This window comes from Zalophus californianus, chromosome 10 (genome assembly GCF_009762305.2).
Source record: "Zalophus californianus isolate mZalCal1 chromosome 10, mZalCal1.pri.v2, whole genome shotgun sequence".
Lineage (NCBI taxonomy): Eukaryota > Metazoa > Chordata > Mammalia > Carnivora > Otariidae > Zalophus > Zalophus californianus.
The window spans coordinates 184,357-201,876 of NC_045604.1; the positions used below are offsets into that span (position 1 = coordinate 184,357).

Consider the following 17,520-nt stretch of genomic DNA (forward strand, 5'->3'; position numbering starts at 1 on the left):
GAACAGGATGAATAGGAACTGTGATGAACTAGACTCAGCTCAAGGAAGGGATGCAGGCCTTAGCTATTGTCAGCTCTCTAATATTTCAAGACAAGTCAGAAATCCAAATATTTGTGTGTCATCTACTAATTTCTTTTTCTTTCTTTTTTTTTTAAGTGAGCTCTATGCCCAATTTGGGGCTTGAACTCAGGACACAGAGATCAGGAGTCCCACCCAGGGTGCCTGGGTGGCTCAGTTGGTTGAGCATGGACTCTTGATTTCAGCTCAGGTCATGGTCTGGGGGTCCTGGGGTTGAGCCTTGTGAGGGGCTCTGTGCTCAGTGGGGAATCTACTTGAGGTTCTCTCTCTCCCTCTGCCCCTCCCCGCCCCGTTTTCTTTCTCGATCTCTCTCTCTCTACTAAATAAATAAATCTTTAAAAAATAAAAGAAAGAAAAAAGAGAGAAAGAAAGAAGAAAGAAAGAGAAAGAAAGGAAGAAAGAAAGAAAGAAAGAAAGAGAAAGAAAGAAAGAGAAAGAAAGAAAGAAAGAAAGAAAAGAAAGAAAGAAAGAAAGAAAGAAAAGAAAGAATTCCACCCTCTGCTGACTGAGCCAGCCTGGCGCCCCTCATCTGCTGATTTTTAAGTGTAGGCAATTAAGTCAAACAGAGAAAGAGAATGCAGGCCAAACAAAACATTCGGCCATCTGTAGTTGGTCCAACGGCTACTATTTGTTCTAGACCATAAGAAAAATTGGTCCTAAAATTCCCCCAAAATTCCTGATATAGGAAATATACTTCAGTATTCTTCTCTTTCTGCACAGAATACCTTGCTCATCATTCTACTCTTGCTGAATTATTTCTCTTTGGAGATTTTCCTGGCCCTCGAAGCAAGCCGAAGTCCTATCTGGGCCTCTTAGCAATTTATCCATCTCCCTGTTGTGGTCCTCAATCAGATTACATTATGGCTATTTGTCCCAAGCAGAGCTCCTCCAAGGCACGGCTATACATATATCTACCTTCATACTCTCAGCATTTAGTCAGCGCATCAAGTCCGTTTGGTGAAGGAAAGTTTGCAGGTGTTGGGTTCAGTCCAGGCACAGGATCGGAGAGGGTGGCGGCGCAGTTGCGTCAGTGACCCCTGCTGGCCGCGAGAGGGCAGACTGATGTCACAGCGGGGGACCCCCAACCCTCTCCCCAGGAGACGCCTCCACCGGTCATTTCCAACACCGCCTCCCACCGTCACCGCAAATCCCATTTTAACAATCCCCCTCAAACAAACTCACACTCACCTTCCGGGAGCGGCCCCGAGGTCACCACTCTCCCCCCTCCCCACCCCAGCCACCGCACGCTCTTCTCCCCCTTCCTATAACCATTTGGGAACTAAAGGGTTAACTCCGCCCTTCCACTGGGTCCATTCTCTCCGTCAATCTGCTCTATCTGGAAGCTGGGGGGGGGGGGGGCGGGGGCGGTCCTGGATGGACTGAGTCACGGGGACCCTGGGCTCACCTACTTTAACGCCCTTCCAGAAACCCGCCACCCTCCTGTCCACCCCAGACACACACATTTCCGTACATTCACACCTTTTCTTGCCAAGATCCCAAACCAGCACAGCTCTCTTCCCCCAAACGGAACCAGGTAGGGGGAGGGACGAGGTGGGGCGCAAATGGGCCCCCGCGGCCCCCACGCGAGTCTCCCTTTGGTCCTGCTTCCGATCCCAGCGAGGAAGCCCCTTCTGAGGGCGCCGCTCTCGGAGGAGGACCGCGTGGAGGGTCTCAGGGGAAAGCGCGCGGGCTGGGGGCGCGGGCGTGCCCGCAACTTCGGGGCGGGGACGAAGGGGTTAAAGATCCCGGGTTGGCTCTCCAGTCGCCGAGTCTGGGAGGGGAAGCGGCGGGAGGAAGGACTCGGAGCTTGGCTCAGGACCTCCCCTGTCCCCCCCGGACGGCCGGGGACTTGGGCCGGCCGGACGCCCCTGCTGGCACCCTCCCGGGGCAGCCGCTCACGCGCGCACACAACACTCCACTCCCTTTCCCTCCCTCGCGCCCTCTCCCACCCTTCTCCCCAGAACGCTTGCTCCTTCTAACACACGCACCCTCGCGCTGTAGCCCACGCTCGTCCTCCGAGTCGCCGCGCTCCGCTGCCAGCGCCCACCTGCCCCGCAGCGCCCGCCACGCGCCCCTCGCGCAGCCGACACTGAGCGACGCAGCTGGAAGAGGCAGCGTGCCCTGGGGTGGGCGCGCCCGATGCCCGCGACGGGGCCGCGGAGGGGGCCAAAGAGGCCAGGGTGGGAGCGCTCGCCCGCCGAGCGGCCGGCTGAAGCCATGCTGCGCCCCGGCCGCCCCGCAGGCGCCCTCCAGCTCCTGCTCCTGCTGCCGCTGCTCCCGGGCGGCCACGCGGGCAACCTGACGGTGGCCGTGGTCCTGCCGCTGGCCAACACCTCGTACCCGTGGTCGTGGGCGCGCGTGGGGCCGGCCGTGGAGCTGGCCCTGGCCGGGGTGAGAGCGCGGCCCGACTTGCTGCCGGGCTGGACGGTGCGCACGGTGCTGGGCAGCAGCGAGAACGCGCTGGGCGTCTGCTCCGACACTGCCGCGCCCCTGGCCGCGGTGGACCTCAAGTGGGAGCACAGCCCCGCGGTGTTCCTGGGCCCCGGCTGCGTGTACGCGGCCGCCCCGGTGGGGCGCTTCACAGCGCACTGGCGGGTGCCGCTGCTGACCGCCGGCGCCCCGGCGCTGGGCTTCGGGGCCAAGGACGAGTACGCGCTGACCACCCGAGCCGGGCCCAGCCACGCCAAGCTGGGCGACTTGGTGGCGGCGCTGCACCGACGGCTGGGCTGGGAGCGCCAGGCGCTGGTGCTCTACGCCTACCGGCCCGGCGACGACCAGCCCTGCTTCTTCGTGGTGGAAGGGCTGTACATGCGCGTGCGCGACCGCCTCAACATCACAGTGGACCACCTGGAGTTCGCCGAGGGCGACCTCGACCACTACGCCCTGCTGCTGCGGACCGTGAGGCGCAAAGGCCGAGGTGAGGGGGCGGCCCGGGCCGGTCTTCCTGCAGCGCCGCGCGGCTCCTCATTCCCCTAGTCAGCCTCGGCCCAAGGCTCCATTTCCCTCCCTTCCTCTACCGGCTGTCTCCACGGTCCTGCGCTCCCAGACTCCCCCATCTGCGTCCCACCTCTCCCTCCGGCAGAAAATGCCTGCCGTCACCTGACACTTAGTAGGCCCCCGGCTTCATGCCCAGCCCTTCTTTTCTCCTCCATTTTCGGTGGCCTCCCAGCAGCCTCTCCCCCTCCATCTTCTCCTCCACACTCCGTCTCCCCTTCCAGTCCCCTCTCCGGCTGGCCCGCCTCCCCCTCTCCCTCCGCGCCTGACCCCGCCTTCCCCACCTGTGGCGCCGCTTCTCCTGCTCTCCCGGTCTCTGCTCGTTCCATCACCCCGGCCCGCCGCCTGCTCCCAGCCCTCTCCACCTTTCTTGTGCCGCGGCCTAGACCAGTGTAGTCTGTGAACCTCCTTCCCACTCCGCCAGGATCTAGGCTTCTCTCTCTTTCTGACCATCCCCTCTTCCTCCCCAGTCATCTACATATGCAGCTCCCCAGATGCCTTCCGAACTCTGATGCTTTTGGCCATGGAAGCTGGTCTAAGTGGGGAGGACTATGTGTTCTTCCACCTGGACCTCTTTGGACAAAGCCTGCAAGGTGCACATGGCCTTGCTCCCCACAGGCCCTGGCAGAGAGGTGACGGGCAGGATATCAGTGCCCACCGGGCCTTTCAGGTGAGTGTCTAGGCTGTAAGCCCAGGCTGTGGGACTCTGAGCTGCTGGCACCTAGTTTCTGGGCGCTGGGTTCCTCAGGGTCTGAAAGGGTTCCAAAAAGGAGGCTCTTGATGCTCAGGGAGGCAGGTGAGGAAGGGAAGGAGGGGTGAGGGGTGTAGAGAGGACTAGGAGACTTCAGAGCTAGGAGGCTAAAAAGATGAGCGAATGGGCTTGAGGTGGGAGGGTATTCCAATACCACAGACTAATAGAACTTGAGAAGCCATCCCATTGGGTCCCCTGCTTTGGAGCAGGCAGCGCCTCATACGTGACATAGAGCCCATCCACTTTGACCTTGAGCTAAGCAGAGATGCATTGGGGGAGGTGGGCCCCAAGGTACTGGGAGGACTGGATCAGCGCCCAGCTCTCCCCTCTCCCCTGACCCCTCCCTCAGGCTGCCAAAATCATTACATATAAAGAGCCGGATAATCCTGAGTACTTGGAATTCCTGCAGCAGCTAAAACACTTGGCCCACGAGCAGTTCAACTTCACCATGGAGGATGGCCTGGTAGGGTGGGTCCTGGGACCTTCCGGCATGGACATCCAGCCCCCACCCCCACCCCACTCCATGGCCCTCTGCCGGTGGCCAGCCTGTCATCTTAGCCATCTCGATGCCCAGGCCTCCCATGCTTCCCCTTCTCCTGATGACCAAGGGGGACATTGACAAGTTGTCCAGCCTCTGAAACTCAAGTCCTCATCCGTAAAATGAGGACGACGTGTCCTGCCCTATCTGCCTGGCAGGATTCAGAAGCAGAGGTATTTGTGGAGGCATCTTATAAGTAGAAAAACCTCTGTCTTGTGGGGCTGTTTTCTCCCACCCTCCTCCAAGCTCCCGGTGCCCTCCATTTCCTCCTCCACGATGCCCCACTCACCAGCCCTCATACATCCCACCCCAGCCAAGCTCTGCTCGCCCCTGCAGGTGAACACCATCCCAGCATCCTTCCACGATGGGCTCCTGCTCTATGTACAGGCAGTGACAGAGACTCTGGCACATGGGGGAACTGTCACGGATGGGGAGGCCATCACTCAGCGGATGTGGAACCGAAGCTTCCGAGGTCAGGGGCTGGAGGTGACAGAGATAGGCTACCATGGGGTGCCCCAAGCAGGAGGCCATGAGAAGCCTCTAGCTAGCCGCTGAGGGGGTCACTCACCCATGCCTGTCCTTTCCTCTCTTATATAGGGAAGCTCCACAGCTTCCCTTGGGCCTCCTTCCCCATTTCCCTAGCTCCCTCAAGAAGTCCTCCTAAGTGGGGTGCCTGGGTGGCTCAGTCAGTTACCAGGTCACGATCCCAGGGGCCACCTAGGGCTCCCTGCTCAGTGGGGAGTCTGCTTCTCCCTCTTCCTCTGCCCCTCCCCGCTCTGCTCATGCTCATGCACAAGTAAATAAAATCTTAAAAAAAAAGTCCTCCTAAGTCCCCAGCTTTAATCATTCCTACTGCTGAAATGTATGTCCCTTTTGTTATTATATATGTTATTAACACTTTGTTACTATTATATATGTTTGGAGGGCAAGGCAAAGATCAAGGGATAGAGATGGGGAGAGAGATGAGGTAGGGGGAAGTGCTGAACTTCCACTTTCTCAAAATGTAGCCATCTTCCTCCATGCCCCAGGTGTGACAGGGTACCTGAAAATGGACAGCAATGGAGATCGGGAGACTGACTTCTCCCTCTGGGATATGCATCCTGAGACTGGCACTTTCAGGGTAAGGTGCCCCCAGAAGACAGTGCCAACTGTCAATGACATCTTGTCCTTCGGCCTTCCCCCACAGCCCTGCCAGGGCATCTCTGCTCTGTAGTCACCCCTACCATGCTTGGTCACTTTTGGAGAGGGATAAGAGAATCCAGGGATAAAAGAGACCCAGCTCTGGTCTGGGGGAGCAACCAGAATGACGGGGACCCTCGAGGAACCCCATGTCTGAGGAGGGAGCACAGCCCTACCCTCAGAAGGTCCCATGTCTCCTAAGATAGGCAGGACCCTCTCTCGGCAGAGACAGGCTAACTTGGGGGCCGTACAGCTCTTTAAGTTCAGTCGGGAACAGGAAGGAATTGGGGCCACGAGCACTAAGGAGCAGATCATTAGGGGAAGACTTCCCGGAGAAGAGGTACATGGCTCAGGCCTGGGAATGTGAACTGAGAACTTTGTCTTTTCCTGTTTCGTATGTGCTTCAGTCCAAGATTATAAACCCTGAATGTCAAGTTGGGGTTCTACGTGGAGTTTTCTTTATAAAGCCAAGTTTTTCCACTCTAATGGCATGGGTCTGAGGGCCCTCTGCATCTGGTCACAGCAGGGGCTTGCTAAATTGTTGACAGCAGCCCAGATATAGGCCCTGGAAGCAGACGTGGGGGGGTGGGTGGGAGGCAGCCCTGCTCCCCCGGACAGGAGGTGTCACCCCAGGCCTTGCCCGCCTACCACTCCTGCCCTCCCATAGGTTGTTCTGAACTACAATGGGACTTCCCAGGAGCTGGTGGCCGTGCCAGGGCGCAAACTGAACTGGCCCCTGGGGTACCCGCCTCCTGACATCCCCAAATGCGGCTTTGACAACGAGGACCCGGCTTGCAACCAAGGTGACTGCCTCTTGCCTTCCAGGCCTTCATTCTGGAGACGTTCTCTCTTTTCCCCATTTCAGGAGTCGAATAGGTGCTCCTCTCCCACACTGAGGGTTTTCTGGAGAGACGACTCCTGCCTTTTTCCTCCCTTCATCCATCTTCCTAGTTCACTGATTAACTATGAGACGTTTCCTCCTCCTGCTGTCTAACCAAATCTCTCTTGCTGGAACTTGGACTCTTGTGCAGATCACTTTTCTTCCCTGGAAGTGCTGGCTTTGGTGGGGAGCCTCTCCCTGCTCAGCATTCTGACTGCCTCCTTCTTCATATGCAGGTGAGTCTTGGAATGAGGGTGGGGAGTGAGGATGGGAGGCCTGGAGAACTAGCAGAGGAAGTAGCGAGGACCTGGAGGGAAGTGGGAGGGTGGAGGGACAGTGGAGGAAGGCTGCAGGAGATGGGGAAGGAGGGAGACTAAAAAGCCTTAGGACACAGGGAGCAGAGAGGGAGGGTCAGGAAGGGTCTGGGAGCCCCGAGAAGAGCAGAGCAGCTGGGCGGCACAGGCATGTGGGTTCAGCCCTGCGGGCTGGTCTCTCCTCCCTTCCGACTCATGCAGACCCGATGGGGAATGATGGTTCGAACCCTGTCGCCCCGGGCCCAGTCAGTTGACTAGGGGTGATGAACCCAGAGTGGAGGAGGGAGGTAAAGGAGCCCCACTCCTGCCTTCCAGTGGGAGGCCGAAATGAGGTGCAGACATTAATATCAGAGAGATGCAAGGAGGGGAAGGAGAAGATCAGTGCTGGCTGGGCCTAGACTATGCGCCAGGCACCGCCACGCGCTATTTCTTTCTCTTCTTACAACAATGCTTTGAAATAAATGTCGAGGTCACCAGTCCCCAAATCAGGACACACTGCGACATGAGGGCGTGAGGCTCAGAGACGTGAAGCGACTGCCCAAGGTCCCCGTGAGGCAGGCAGGGCTTCACCCAAACCTCCTGACGCCCCCGTCCATCTGTCGGCACCTGCAGTGGTCCCAGGGTTCAGAGGAGGGGCTGCTAAGCTGCCCAGCCAGGGTCAGGGGTTCAGACATGGGTTCAGATGGAGGTTTCATACCCCAGGAAGATGCAGCTGGAGAAGGAACTGGCCTCGGAGCTGTGGCGGGTGCGCTGGGAGGACGTGCAGCCCAGTAGCCTTGAGAGGCACCTCCGGAGTGCAGGCAGCCGGCTGACCCTGAGTGGGGTAAGAACACTTGTAAGGGGAGGAGTCGGGGACAGCGGGCTGTGGGGGCCGGGGGCAGCGCCTGGTGACTAGGGTAGAGGGCGAGGTTCTAGTTCCCGCTCTACCTTCACTTGCTGTGTGATCTGGGGTGAGTCCCATTGCCCCTCTGGGACTACCTCAGATAGGTTATGCCCACAGAGCCTCCTTCACAGGTGGCTTTCAAAGTTCAGAAATAGTATATGTGAAAATACATTTTAAAAAGAAATAAATAGGGGCGCCTGGGTGGCTCAGTCGGTTAAGCGCCTGCCTGGGGCTCAGGTCATGATCCCGGGGTCCTGGGATTGAGCCCCGCGTCGGGCTCCCTGCTCGGCGGGGAGTCTGCTCCTCTCTCTCCTCCTGCTCCCCCTGCTTGTGCTCTTTCACTCCGTCAAATAAATCAGTAAAATCTTTAAAATGAAAATATTTAAACGTTTAAGAAAACAAAAGGATTTTATGATGTGGCATGAGGAGCGGGATGACAGAGATAAGGCGGGCCAGAGCTCCGGCCCCTGGGACGGAGAGCCGGCTGACCACCCCTCCTGCTCTGCGTCCTCCAGAGAGGCTCCAATTATGGCTCCCTGCTAACCACAGAGGGCCAGTTCCAAGTGTTTGCCAAGACAGCGTATTACAAGGTGGGCCGGGGAAAGGCTGCCGTCCTTGGAGCTGGGCAGGGCTCTGGGGCGGGGGGCGGGGCCCAGGGCGGTCCCAGAGCGGGCTGCAGGAGCCCGTGGGGTCCCCACCACTGGGCCATCTCAGTGACATCCTCCGTTCCTTGCCCAGGGCAACCTTGTGGCTGTGAAACGTGTGAATCGCAAGCGCATTGAGCTGACACGAAAAGTCCTGTTTGAACTGAAGCATGTAATGTGGGGGAGGGAGGCAGTAGCCTGGGGAGAGTCCCAGGGACTTGGGGAGGTTGGGGGAGGGCTACAGGGTACCCCAGGAAAGGGATGGGCCGTCGCATATTGTACGTGGGAGAGAAGGTCCTGAACGGGAGAAGAGACTAGTGGAGGTACCCTGGCGGCAGGGGGCGGGGGGGGGGTCCTGGAGGGGCCCCTGGGGGGTGAAGGGATTAGGAGGCAGAGTGAGCAGGGAGCAGATTCTGGGGGAGGGTTCTTTAGAACACAGGGGGGAATCACCAGGGTTCTAGACCCTCTGCAGAGTGAACAGGGCATTAGGAAGACAGGAGTCCCTGGGGGGGCACTTGGGGAGGAGCGGGGTCTCTGTCAGGTTCCTGATACTGGCTTCCACCTACAGATGCGGGACGTTCAGAATGAACACCTGACCAGGTTTGTGGGTGCCTGCACTGACCCCCCCAACATCTGTATCCTCACAGAGTACTGTCCCCGTGGGAGCTTGCAGGTGAGGGGACAAGGGGTCTCAGGAGATCTGGCTCTAGCCCAGTCTGTCCCCCACTGGCCATATGACCCCAGGCAATCTTCTCCCTCTTTCTGACCTCTATTTGCCCTATCCATAAAATGGGGGAGGGGGGCAAATGCACTAGAGTAAATCCAAGGCTTTGTCCTGTCGTGCTGGTTTGTCAGTAGGCCTCTGCAAACCGCCCCCCCCCCCCCCCGGAGTCCCTAGCATACATGCCTGACTCTCATTGCCCAGCAGGACATTCTGGAGAATGAGAGCATCACCTTAGACTGGATGTTCCGGTACTCTCTCACCAATGACATTGTCAAGGTGGGATATGTGGGGGAGGGGCGAGGCACGCTTCTCCCCAGCCCTGATTGTAGGTCCCACTAAAACCAAGACCTCTGCCTCCCCAAATTTCCCAGGGTATGCTGTTCCTACACAATGGGGCCATTTGCTCCCATGGCAACCTCAAGTCATCCAACTGCGTGGTAGATGGGCGCTTTGTGCTCAAGATCACCGACTTTGGCCTGGAAAGCTTCAGGGACCCGGAACCAGAGCAAGGCCACACACTCTATGCCAGTGAGCCCTAACTCTGACTCCTAAGACGCCCCTCCTTCCAAGCACAGCCCCGCAGGGGGACTGATGCTTGGCTTCTCAAGGGCTTGGCACGGCTTTCCTGATTCCTGGTTCAGTTCATTCTCCAGTGGAAAGGGGAGCCTGACACAGTGGTCTCGAGGCTTCTTCTTCTGTAGCACTCGGTTTGATGGCTCCAGATCTCTCCAGCCACATCTTCCAGGACCTTGTTTCCCCCCACCCCTTAGTTTTAGGGCCCTTCGCCCCATGACTTCTGACCTCTGACCTGCAGAAAAGTTGTGGACAGCCCCTGAGCTCCTGCGAATGGCCTCACCCCCTGCCCGGGGCTCCCAGGCAGGTGACGTGTACAGCTTTGGGATCATCCTTCAGGAGATTGCCCTAAGGCGCGGTGTCTTCCATGTGGAAGGTTTAGACCTCAGCCCCAAAGGTGAGAGAACCATGTTGTCCCCTAGCCCTGCCACAGTTGCAACTACACCCAGCCCCAGGGTGAGGGACCCCTGGAAATACCACCACACCTGCCCCTTGGAATGTGGCTCAACCACACCAGCCTGGTCCTGGACCTCCCCACCATCTCTCCCTGGCCCTTGGCAGGCCCCTCCCCTCAGCCCCTCTTCCCCCAACACAGAGATCGTGGAGCGTGTGACTCGGGGGGAGCAGCCCCCCTTCCGGCCCTCCCTGGCCCTGCAGAGTCACCTGGAGGAGCTGGGGCAGCTGATGCAGCGGTGCTGGGCTGAGGAGCCACAGGAGCGGCCACCCTTCCAGCAGATTCGCCTGATGCTGCGCAAGTTCAACAGGTTGCTGATGTACCTCCCAGCCCACCCACCCTCCCAAAGCCACCCTGTGCCCCACACTTAAGTCTTCTCCTGGCAGTGGCAGAGAGAGCCCGCTCCAGCCCGCCACAGCCTCACAGCCCGCCTTTGTGAGTGCTGCATGACCCGCTGTCCCGTCGTCCCCCACCTCTCATGCCCCTCCCCTCACCAGCACTGCCCCCCCCCCCCAGCCCCTTCTCTGCAGTGGTGCAGAACCAGCGGAGCTCCCTGCCTCCCAACCCTCCACAGGCGCTCTCACCCCAGCCCTTGGACCTCCCTGCCGCAGTTTGCCCCCACCACCCCTCCACACACCCCTCTGCCCGCCTGTTGCCCACACTCTGTCCTCACTTTACCCCTGTCCATCTCCACCTCCTCCACCTCCTTCTAACTTGCTTGTGTTCAACAACAAAGATGAACAAAGTAGCCAATATCTCTCCAGCTTGGGGCCTGACTCTGGGGTCTCAGAGATGAATGGAACTTTCCTCCTACACTTTCCCCTGTCACACCCACCCATCCTGCCATGCTCCCCAACCCCAACCCTCTCCAGGGGCCCCACTGCAGTTGGGGGATGGGCTCACATGAAGCCTGGGAAGGGTGAGTGCCAGGGTAGGCACTTCCTGGTACTGCCGGCGACCCCTCTCTCACTGCCCCCCTGCCCACCACCACCCCCATCCCCCACCCCCGGTCCTCAGGGAGAGTAGCAGCAACATCCTGGACAACCTGCTGTCCCGCATGGAGCAGTATGCCAACAATCTGGAGGGGCTGGTAGAGGAGCGGACCCAGGCCTACCTGGAGGAGAAACGCAAAGCCGAGGCCCTGCTCTACCAGATTCTGCCTCAGTGAGTGCCTGTGTCTGGTGTTGCCCGGCCACCCCGTCCCAGCCCCACCTCATGCTCTGATCCTACACCTGTCCCTGACCCCACAGCTCAGTGGCCGAGCAGCTGAAGCGCGGGGAGACGGTCCAGGCTGAAGCCTTCGACAGTGTCACGATCTACTTCAGTGACATCGTGGGCTTCACAGCCTTGTCGGCAGAGAGCACGCCCATGCAGGTGAGTCCAGGTGAAGACCAGGCAGGTGTGCTTGGCCTTGCATCTCCACCCTATCAGGCCTGCCTGCGGGTTCCCTGTTCCCACTTGATCCCAGGTGGGGGCCCCTCCTCCCTACCCACCCTTGGCTTGGCTTCCCTTCCAGGTGGTGACCCTGCTCAATGACCTGTACACTTGCTTTGATGCTGTCATAGACAACTTTGATGTGTATAAGGTGAGGGTGGGTGTGGGGACGAACATGGACAGATGGTGGTGGGGTCAGAGAAAGGTGAAGGGCAGAGAGTTGAGACAGGAGACCATGAGACATGGGCAGAGACTATTACCTGGAGCCCCAGGAACAGGCAGAGCAGGGACGCAGGGGATGGGGTGCTGAACCAAAGATGGTGCACACAGCGTGGGGGCAGCACAGGGAAGAGACACCCCCAGGGCTCATGCCCTGTGTCCTCTGGCGGGTCCCACAGGTGGAGACCATTGGTGATGCCTACATGGTGGTGTCCGGGCTCCCCGTGCGGAATGGGCTGCTGCACGCCCGGGAGGTGGCCCGCATGGCCCTGGCGCTGCTGGACGCGGTGCGCTCCTTCCGCATCCGCCATCGGCCCCAGGAGGAGCTGCGCCTGCGAATCGGCATCCACACAGGTGAGGGAGCCCCCAGGGCTGGACTGTCCCCGGGCCCAGCTGTCCCCAAGGGCTGGAGACGTATTCCCAGGCCCAGCTCCTCCCCACCACCCATCACACACATGCACACCTGGATTCCCAGGGGCCTCGGGTCCCACCTCTTGACTCTCCAGGAACACACCGGTCCTGCCCAGCAGTCCCCATCCATTCCTCCCACCTACCATTCTTAACACCTCTGCCACCCTGTCAGTGATGGGTCTCCACTCCCTGCAGGACCCGTGTGTGCCGGTGTGGTAGGGCTGAAGATGCCCCGTTACTGTCTCTTTGGAGACACAGTCAATACCGCTTCCAGAATGGAGTCTAACGGAGAAGGTAAGGTGGCTGCCCGGGACTGGCTGGAGAGGGCGGTGCAGCTGGAGCAAGGAAAGCCCCTCAGGCAGGCACCCCTCCCAGTGTACTGGCACCCAGCCCTTTCTCCTCCCAGGCTCCACGTCAGTGTGGGCACATCATCTCCAATCCAATCGGAGATCCGGCCCCCTCCTCCAAATGGTTGAAAGTCTTTCCAGGCCAGCGTTCAACAGTTCCCCAAGGGAAGCCTATCCTTCGGGCCCTTCTGCTCCCTCTTACCTGTGGTAGAGGGCTTCAAGCAGCCCATTTAGGTGTGAATCTAGCTCCACAACCCACACAGCTGTGTGTCAGTTGGCCTCAAGCCTCCATTTTCCTCATCTGTAAGATGAGAATAAGATACGTACCTTAGAAGAGTTATGTGTGAAAGCCATATAACATGACCAGGACATAACTGTCACGCAACTTTTCTGAGCTTCAGCTGTTTATCTATAAAACGATACCTGTCTCAGGGTTGTGGAAAAGCTTGCACAAGCCCTGCACATAGTAGGTGTTTCGTCAATGCTTACTCCTCCCTGTTCCCTAGTCTTGCTTCCTGCTGATCTTCTACCCTCCTGCTATATTCAACACGATTCAATTCAGTAAACATGTATTGAGTGACTACTAAGTGCTAGGCCTTGGGGTACTAAGATGACCCAGACGCACTGGGGGCGATTTATGCAGACCCCATCCAAGCCTCATGGCAGGAGAAGGGCTACTTGGGAGCCCAGAGGGGCTCTGGTTCAGCAGATACTCCCTGGGCACTGTGTTTGCAGCAGTCAGAGTAGGAGAAAGCCCCTCACTGAGGTCCAGGCTTAAAAGGAGCATCTTCTCAGAAATGGTCAACAACCAAACAAGGCCACTATGATACAGAACCCAGGAGTGGCAGGGGCAAGTTCGAGAGAAGTGTGGGGAACACCAGGTCAGGGGTCAGAGCCTAGATTTAACCTCGTGGTTGGGGCGCATCTCCTCCCCTGGGCCTCAGTTCCCTCAGCCTGAAAATGAGTATTGAGTTAAACAAGAGTCACAAGAACCGCTTACAGAGTGCTTCCTGTGCACCAGACTCTGTTTAAATACTTGATGAGCATTAAATTTAACCCTCATAACAAAGCCTTGGGGGGAAACTGTCACTACCAGCATTTTACAGACTAGGAAAATGAGGCACAGAGTTTAGACTACTTCCCCAAACAAGTGTCTGAACTGGGATTCACTAGACAGAGCAGGATCTAAAGTCGGAGCCCCTACCCACCATGCTACACTGTCTGTCTTGAGCCTGGTGACATTCCAGAATGTTGTCCAATAGAATTTTCTGCAGTGATGAAGATACTCCATAATCTGTGCTGTCCATTGTAGTAGCCTCTGTCACAGGAGAATATTGATCACTTGAAATGTGGTCGTGCAGGGCGCCTGGGTGGCTTAGTTGGCTGAACGTCTGACTCTTGATTTTAGCTCAGGTCATGATCTCAGGGCCCTGGGATCCAAGACCTGAGTCAGGCTCCCTGCTCAGATGGGGATCTGTTGGAGATTCTCTCTGCCCTCCCCATGCTCGTGTGCTCGCTCTTGCTCTCTCTCTCTCTCGCTCTCTCTCAAATAAATAAATAAATCATAAAAAAAAATGTGGTCAGTACAACTGAAGCACTGAATTTTTTAACTGTAGTTTTAATTATTTTTTAAAAGATTTTATTTATTTGAGAGAGAGAGGGAGAGTGAGCACAAGGTGGGGAGGGGAGAATACCAGCAGGAGGAGAGGCAGAGGGAGAGGGAGAAGAAGACTCCCCACTGAGTGGGGAGCCCAATGCAGGACTCAATGCCAGGACCCTGGGATCATGACCTGAGCCGAAGTCCGTTACTTAACTGACTGAGCCACCCAGGCTCCCTGATTAGTATTTTTTTTTATTAGGCTCCATGCCCAGTGTGGAGCCCATTGTGGGGCTTGAACTCATGACCCAGAGATCATGGCCTGAGCTGAAATCAAGAGTCGGACAGTTAGCTAACTAAGCCACCCAGGCACCCCCAGTTTTAATTAATTTAAATTTAAATAGCCACAGGTGACTAGTGGCTACCGTGTTGGACAATACAGTTCTAGAATTCTAAGGGAGAGGCCAGTATGGACAGACTCCACATGGAGGGGTGGGACTCTGAATTAAGAGGCTTTCTAGGCCAAAAGAAAGGAAGGAAAGCATCTTTCTGCCCCTGCAGTTCCCAATCTCCCTGCTCCTATTTCTGCATCCCCCACCTTCCCTTCTTCTGCCTTACCCTTCCCAGCCCTGAAGATCCACTTGTCTTCTGAGACCAAGGCTGTCCTGGAAGAGTTTGGTGGTTTCGAGCTGGAGCTTCGAGGAGATGTAGAAATGAAGGTAGAGAAGAAAGCCCCTGCCCTCACCATCCCTTGGGGTCCCAGGGGAGACTGTCCTCCCCCAGGCCCTTTCTCAAGCAGCCAAACCCCACTCCCATCCCTAAGCCTCTCATTTGGGAAAGTAGGTAGGTGTGCTACTCCCACCCCAACTGCCTCTTCTTTTTCCCTCCAGGGCAAAGGCAAAGTTCGGACCTACTGGCTCCTCGGGGAGCGGGGGAGTAGCACTCGAGGTTGACCTGCCTTCCCTCTTGGCCTTCCACACCTCCCTTCCCTGTGCCAGAGGTAACAGAGAGGTGCCAGACCTCGGCCTCACCCTCAGCAGCCCTGCCATTGCCAAAGGATCAGAGAAGTAGTTTGAACAACTCAAATGTGCTAACCCCAGTGGAGACACCAGATATGACCTCTGAAGGAGGACTGGTGTTGGGGAGAACTTGGAGTTCATGGCGCTGGACCAGAGCACACAGTCATGCCCAGGGGCACACACATAGACAAGTGTACCCACTCCCCATCCTACTCAAGCCAGGCTAGGGTGTGCACTCCTGATCCTCTCCCCCACTCCCCCAACTTTGCTCCACTGTGACTAATGGGGGGAGGGGAAGAGCCACCTTAGAGGCAATAGGAAAAGGGACTACGAGAGAATCCGGGGGATCCACAAACACACCTGTGTCCCCCTCCACCCCCAACACTGGGTGTAGTGCACAGGGGAGAGGGGCAGCTTGGAGGGGCTGTGGGCCTGTATGTCTTGTTTCTCTGGTGAACAGAGGCCATTAACATCTTTATTCTAGTGACTGTCTCTGGAAGGAGAGCGGGTTCCCAGAAAACACAGCCATGTTCCCCACCCTCTACTCCAAGTAAGACATGCTTCTCAAGCTGGGAATGCAGTATCTGCAAAAGGCCCCTGCCCCCTTTCAGCTACCTGACAGCCTGTGACTCCCCCCAGCAGTGCTGACACTTCTGGTCTAAGGACCTGTTTACACCCTTCAGAATTATTGAGGGCCTCAAAGAGTTTGTGTTTATGTGGGTTAAATCTATTCATGTATACTATATTAGAAATTAAAACAAGGCCTTATTAACTCATTTAAACAACTATAATAAACTAATCGCATGTTAATATTTTTTTGATGCTTTATCAAGTTTTCTTACAAAAACTGACTTTTTAATTTTTTTTTTTTTTTACTGCCAATGTGTGGTAATGAAGAATACAATGACTCATTCAGTGCCACTGCCTTGGTTTATACTAAGACACCCGCAGTTTGCCCCCCATTACTTTCCTACCATCAATGTACCTGTCACGTCATGAAGGCACATTTAGTATGATTATACAAAGGCTGTTGACCTCATCCGTCCCCTGAAAGGGTCTTGGGGACTCCCAGGGTCTGTGGACCACAGCAGTTTGAGGACTGCTATACTGCCCAGTGTTGGGGAGGCCTGGGAGCCAGGAAATAAGGATGGATCCTCTCTTACCTTGGTTGAGATTTGAATTGTCCACCCCATGCCAGTGTAGACAAATGTGAGAGTTTGCAAAATGACTCTCAGCTGGCCCTGCTCCAGCCCCCCACCCCAAGCCCTTCCTGAGCGGGCGGGCAGGAATGTGAATGAATGCGGGGGAGAGGTGGCTGCAGCCTCACCTCCCCCACGGGGAAAGAAAGTGCCAGACATTTCTTCAGTGCCATCCATCAAGTGCAGACAGGCCCCTCCCCGACCTCCCTGCGCCTCTTCCTGGAGGGCACGCCCAGTGGGACCAGGAGGTGGGGCGGGCTGCCTTGAGGGCCGCGGTGGTCTGAGCTGAAGAAAGGGCAAGCCGTTCCTCCCTCCAGTGCGGGGTCTCTTGCTGTGCAGCGCTCCCAGCCCACCCTTGGCGGCCGCTCCGATTTGACTCGCTGGGAGCCAGAGCGCGGCTACCCCCCTCCACCTCCGCCCGGGCCCGGGCGGTTGCCCCGGTGACCACGCACGCCCGGTCCCCCGCGGCCGGCTGCTGAGAGGGCGGCGAGGGAGAGCTGCCGGGGACGGAGAGGGTGGGCGGGGACGTCCGAGAGGCCGGGCGTTGGAGAGACTGGGAGCGCTGGACGCCCGCGGACTGCGTCCAGAGAGACAATTGCAGGAAGTGGCCGGTCAGATCCTTCCGGGGCAGCCTGGCTCCAGCACGGGCGCTCGAGGGGAGGGGGCCGCGGCGGGGGGCGTGAGGGCAGGCCCCGGCCCGGGGACTGCGGCCGCTCGAGAGCTTTCCCTGGGGCCGAGGAGACTTCCTTCTGGAGGAAGGCCCCGGAGCCCGGAAGATCTGGGAAAGCCCTTGCCGAGGGGAGGGGTCTGCGGGAGCGGGGGCCTCCGCCCACGGGAGGCCGGTTTCCCGGGCTGTCCTGCTGAGCGGGGCTGGAGGGGTGCGGGGCAGCAGCAGGGTTTCCCTGGAGTACGATCACAATAAAAACAAGTCATCGTTGGCATCCAGCTGAGCCTGGCGGTTGACGGTGAGCTCAGCGGCCACGTGACGCCGCTGCGAAGGGGGCAGGAGCGCCCAGCTGAGGTCCAGCTGTGGGGCAGGGGGGGGCCCCGGCCCAAGCGGTCAGGGACTGGAGGATAAAACAGAGCTTGCAGAAGGCACTTAGCTTCCCCCCACCCCCTCTTTTCTCTACGTCAAAGACCTTGGGTAATTGACCTGTCTTAACAATACTTTTAGTAATAATCATATATTTTTTAATTATCCTTTTCAGGACGAATCTATGGAATCTATTTAGCAGCGGAGGCCAGTTTTGCAACCTGAAAGTCATTTTTCAATTAAATCGCG

The 17,520-nt window shown here is 57.5% G+C and overlaps 1 protein-coding gene and 2 long non-coding RNA genes across 6 annotated transcripts; 1 reads left to right on the forward strand and 2 right to left on the reverse strand.

Moving 5' to 3' along the window:
- Window positions 1–1,532: 1,532 nt before the first annotated feature.
- NPR1 (natriuretic peptide receptor 1) lies at window positions 1,533–15,837 on the forward strand. 4 transcript variants are annotated; one of them, XM_027613798.2, is made up of 23 exons: window positions 1,533–2,995; window positions 3,543–3,742; window positions 4,173–4,286; window positions 4,698–4,833; window positions 5,390–5,481; window positions 6,208–6,343; window positions 6,572–6,656; window positions 7,437–7,557; window positions 8,133–8,207; window positions 8,356–8,433; window positions 8,830–8,934; window positions 9,187–9,261; window positions 9,357–9,513; window positions 9,800–9,955; window positions 10,154–10,322; window positions 11,030–11,176; window positions 11,263–11,386; window positions 11,529–11,597; window positions 11,845–12,019; window positions 12,272–12,370; window positions 14,648–14,739; window positions 14,911–15,020; window positions 15,524–15,837. In XM_027613798.2, the coding sequence occupies exons 1-22, from the start codon at window positions 2,218–2,220 to the stop codon at window positions 14,971–14,973; spliced, it is 3,246 nt and encodes a 1,081-aa protein (XP_027469599.1). In that variant the 5' UTR covers window positions 1,533–2,217; the 3' UTR covers window positions 14,974–15,020; window positions 15,524–15,837. The 4 variants fall into 4 exon arrangements, with proteins under 4 accessions (XP_027469599.1, XP_027469597.1, XP_027469600.1 ...); XM_027613796.2 differs by having other exon boundaries at window positions 14,911–15,837; XM_027613799.2 differs by having other exon boundaries at window positions 9,190–9,261; window positions 14,911–15,837.
- LOC113933563 lies at window positions 6,534–11,401 on the reverse strand. Its single transcript, XR_003523392.2, has 4 exons — window positions 11,127–11,401; window positions 10,222–10,305; window positions 7,432–7,548; window positions 6,534–6,727 (listed from the first exon to the last, which is right to left on the reverse strand). It is a non-coding gene; the product is annotated as an uncharacterized LOC113933563 (long non-coding RNA).
- On the reverse strand, window positions 11,893–17,279 carry LOC113933564. Its single transcript, XR_003523393.1, has 4 exons — window positions 16,367–17,279; window positions 14,639–14,715; window positions 12,626–12,724; window positions 11,893–11,997 (listed from the first exon to the last, which is right to left on the reverse strand). It is a non-coding gene; the product is annotated as an uncharacterized LOC113933564 (long non-coding RNA).
- Window positions 17,280–17,520: the final 241 nt, after the last annotated feature.

Coding starts and splice junctions, on each gene's coding strand:
- NPR1 (XM_027613796.2), top strand. CDS start 2,218: ATGCCCGCGACGGGGCCGCGGAGGGGGCCAAAGAGGCCAGGGTGGGAG. Junction 2,996..3,542: donor CGTGAGGCGCAAAGGCCGAG/GTGAGGGGGCGG, acceptor CTTCCTCCCCAG/TCATCTACATATGCAGCTCC. Junction 11,177..11,262: donor CTCTACCAGATTCTGCCTCA/GTGAGTGCCTGT, acceptor CTGACCCCACAG/CTCAGTGGCCGAGCAGCTGA.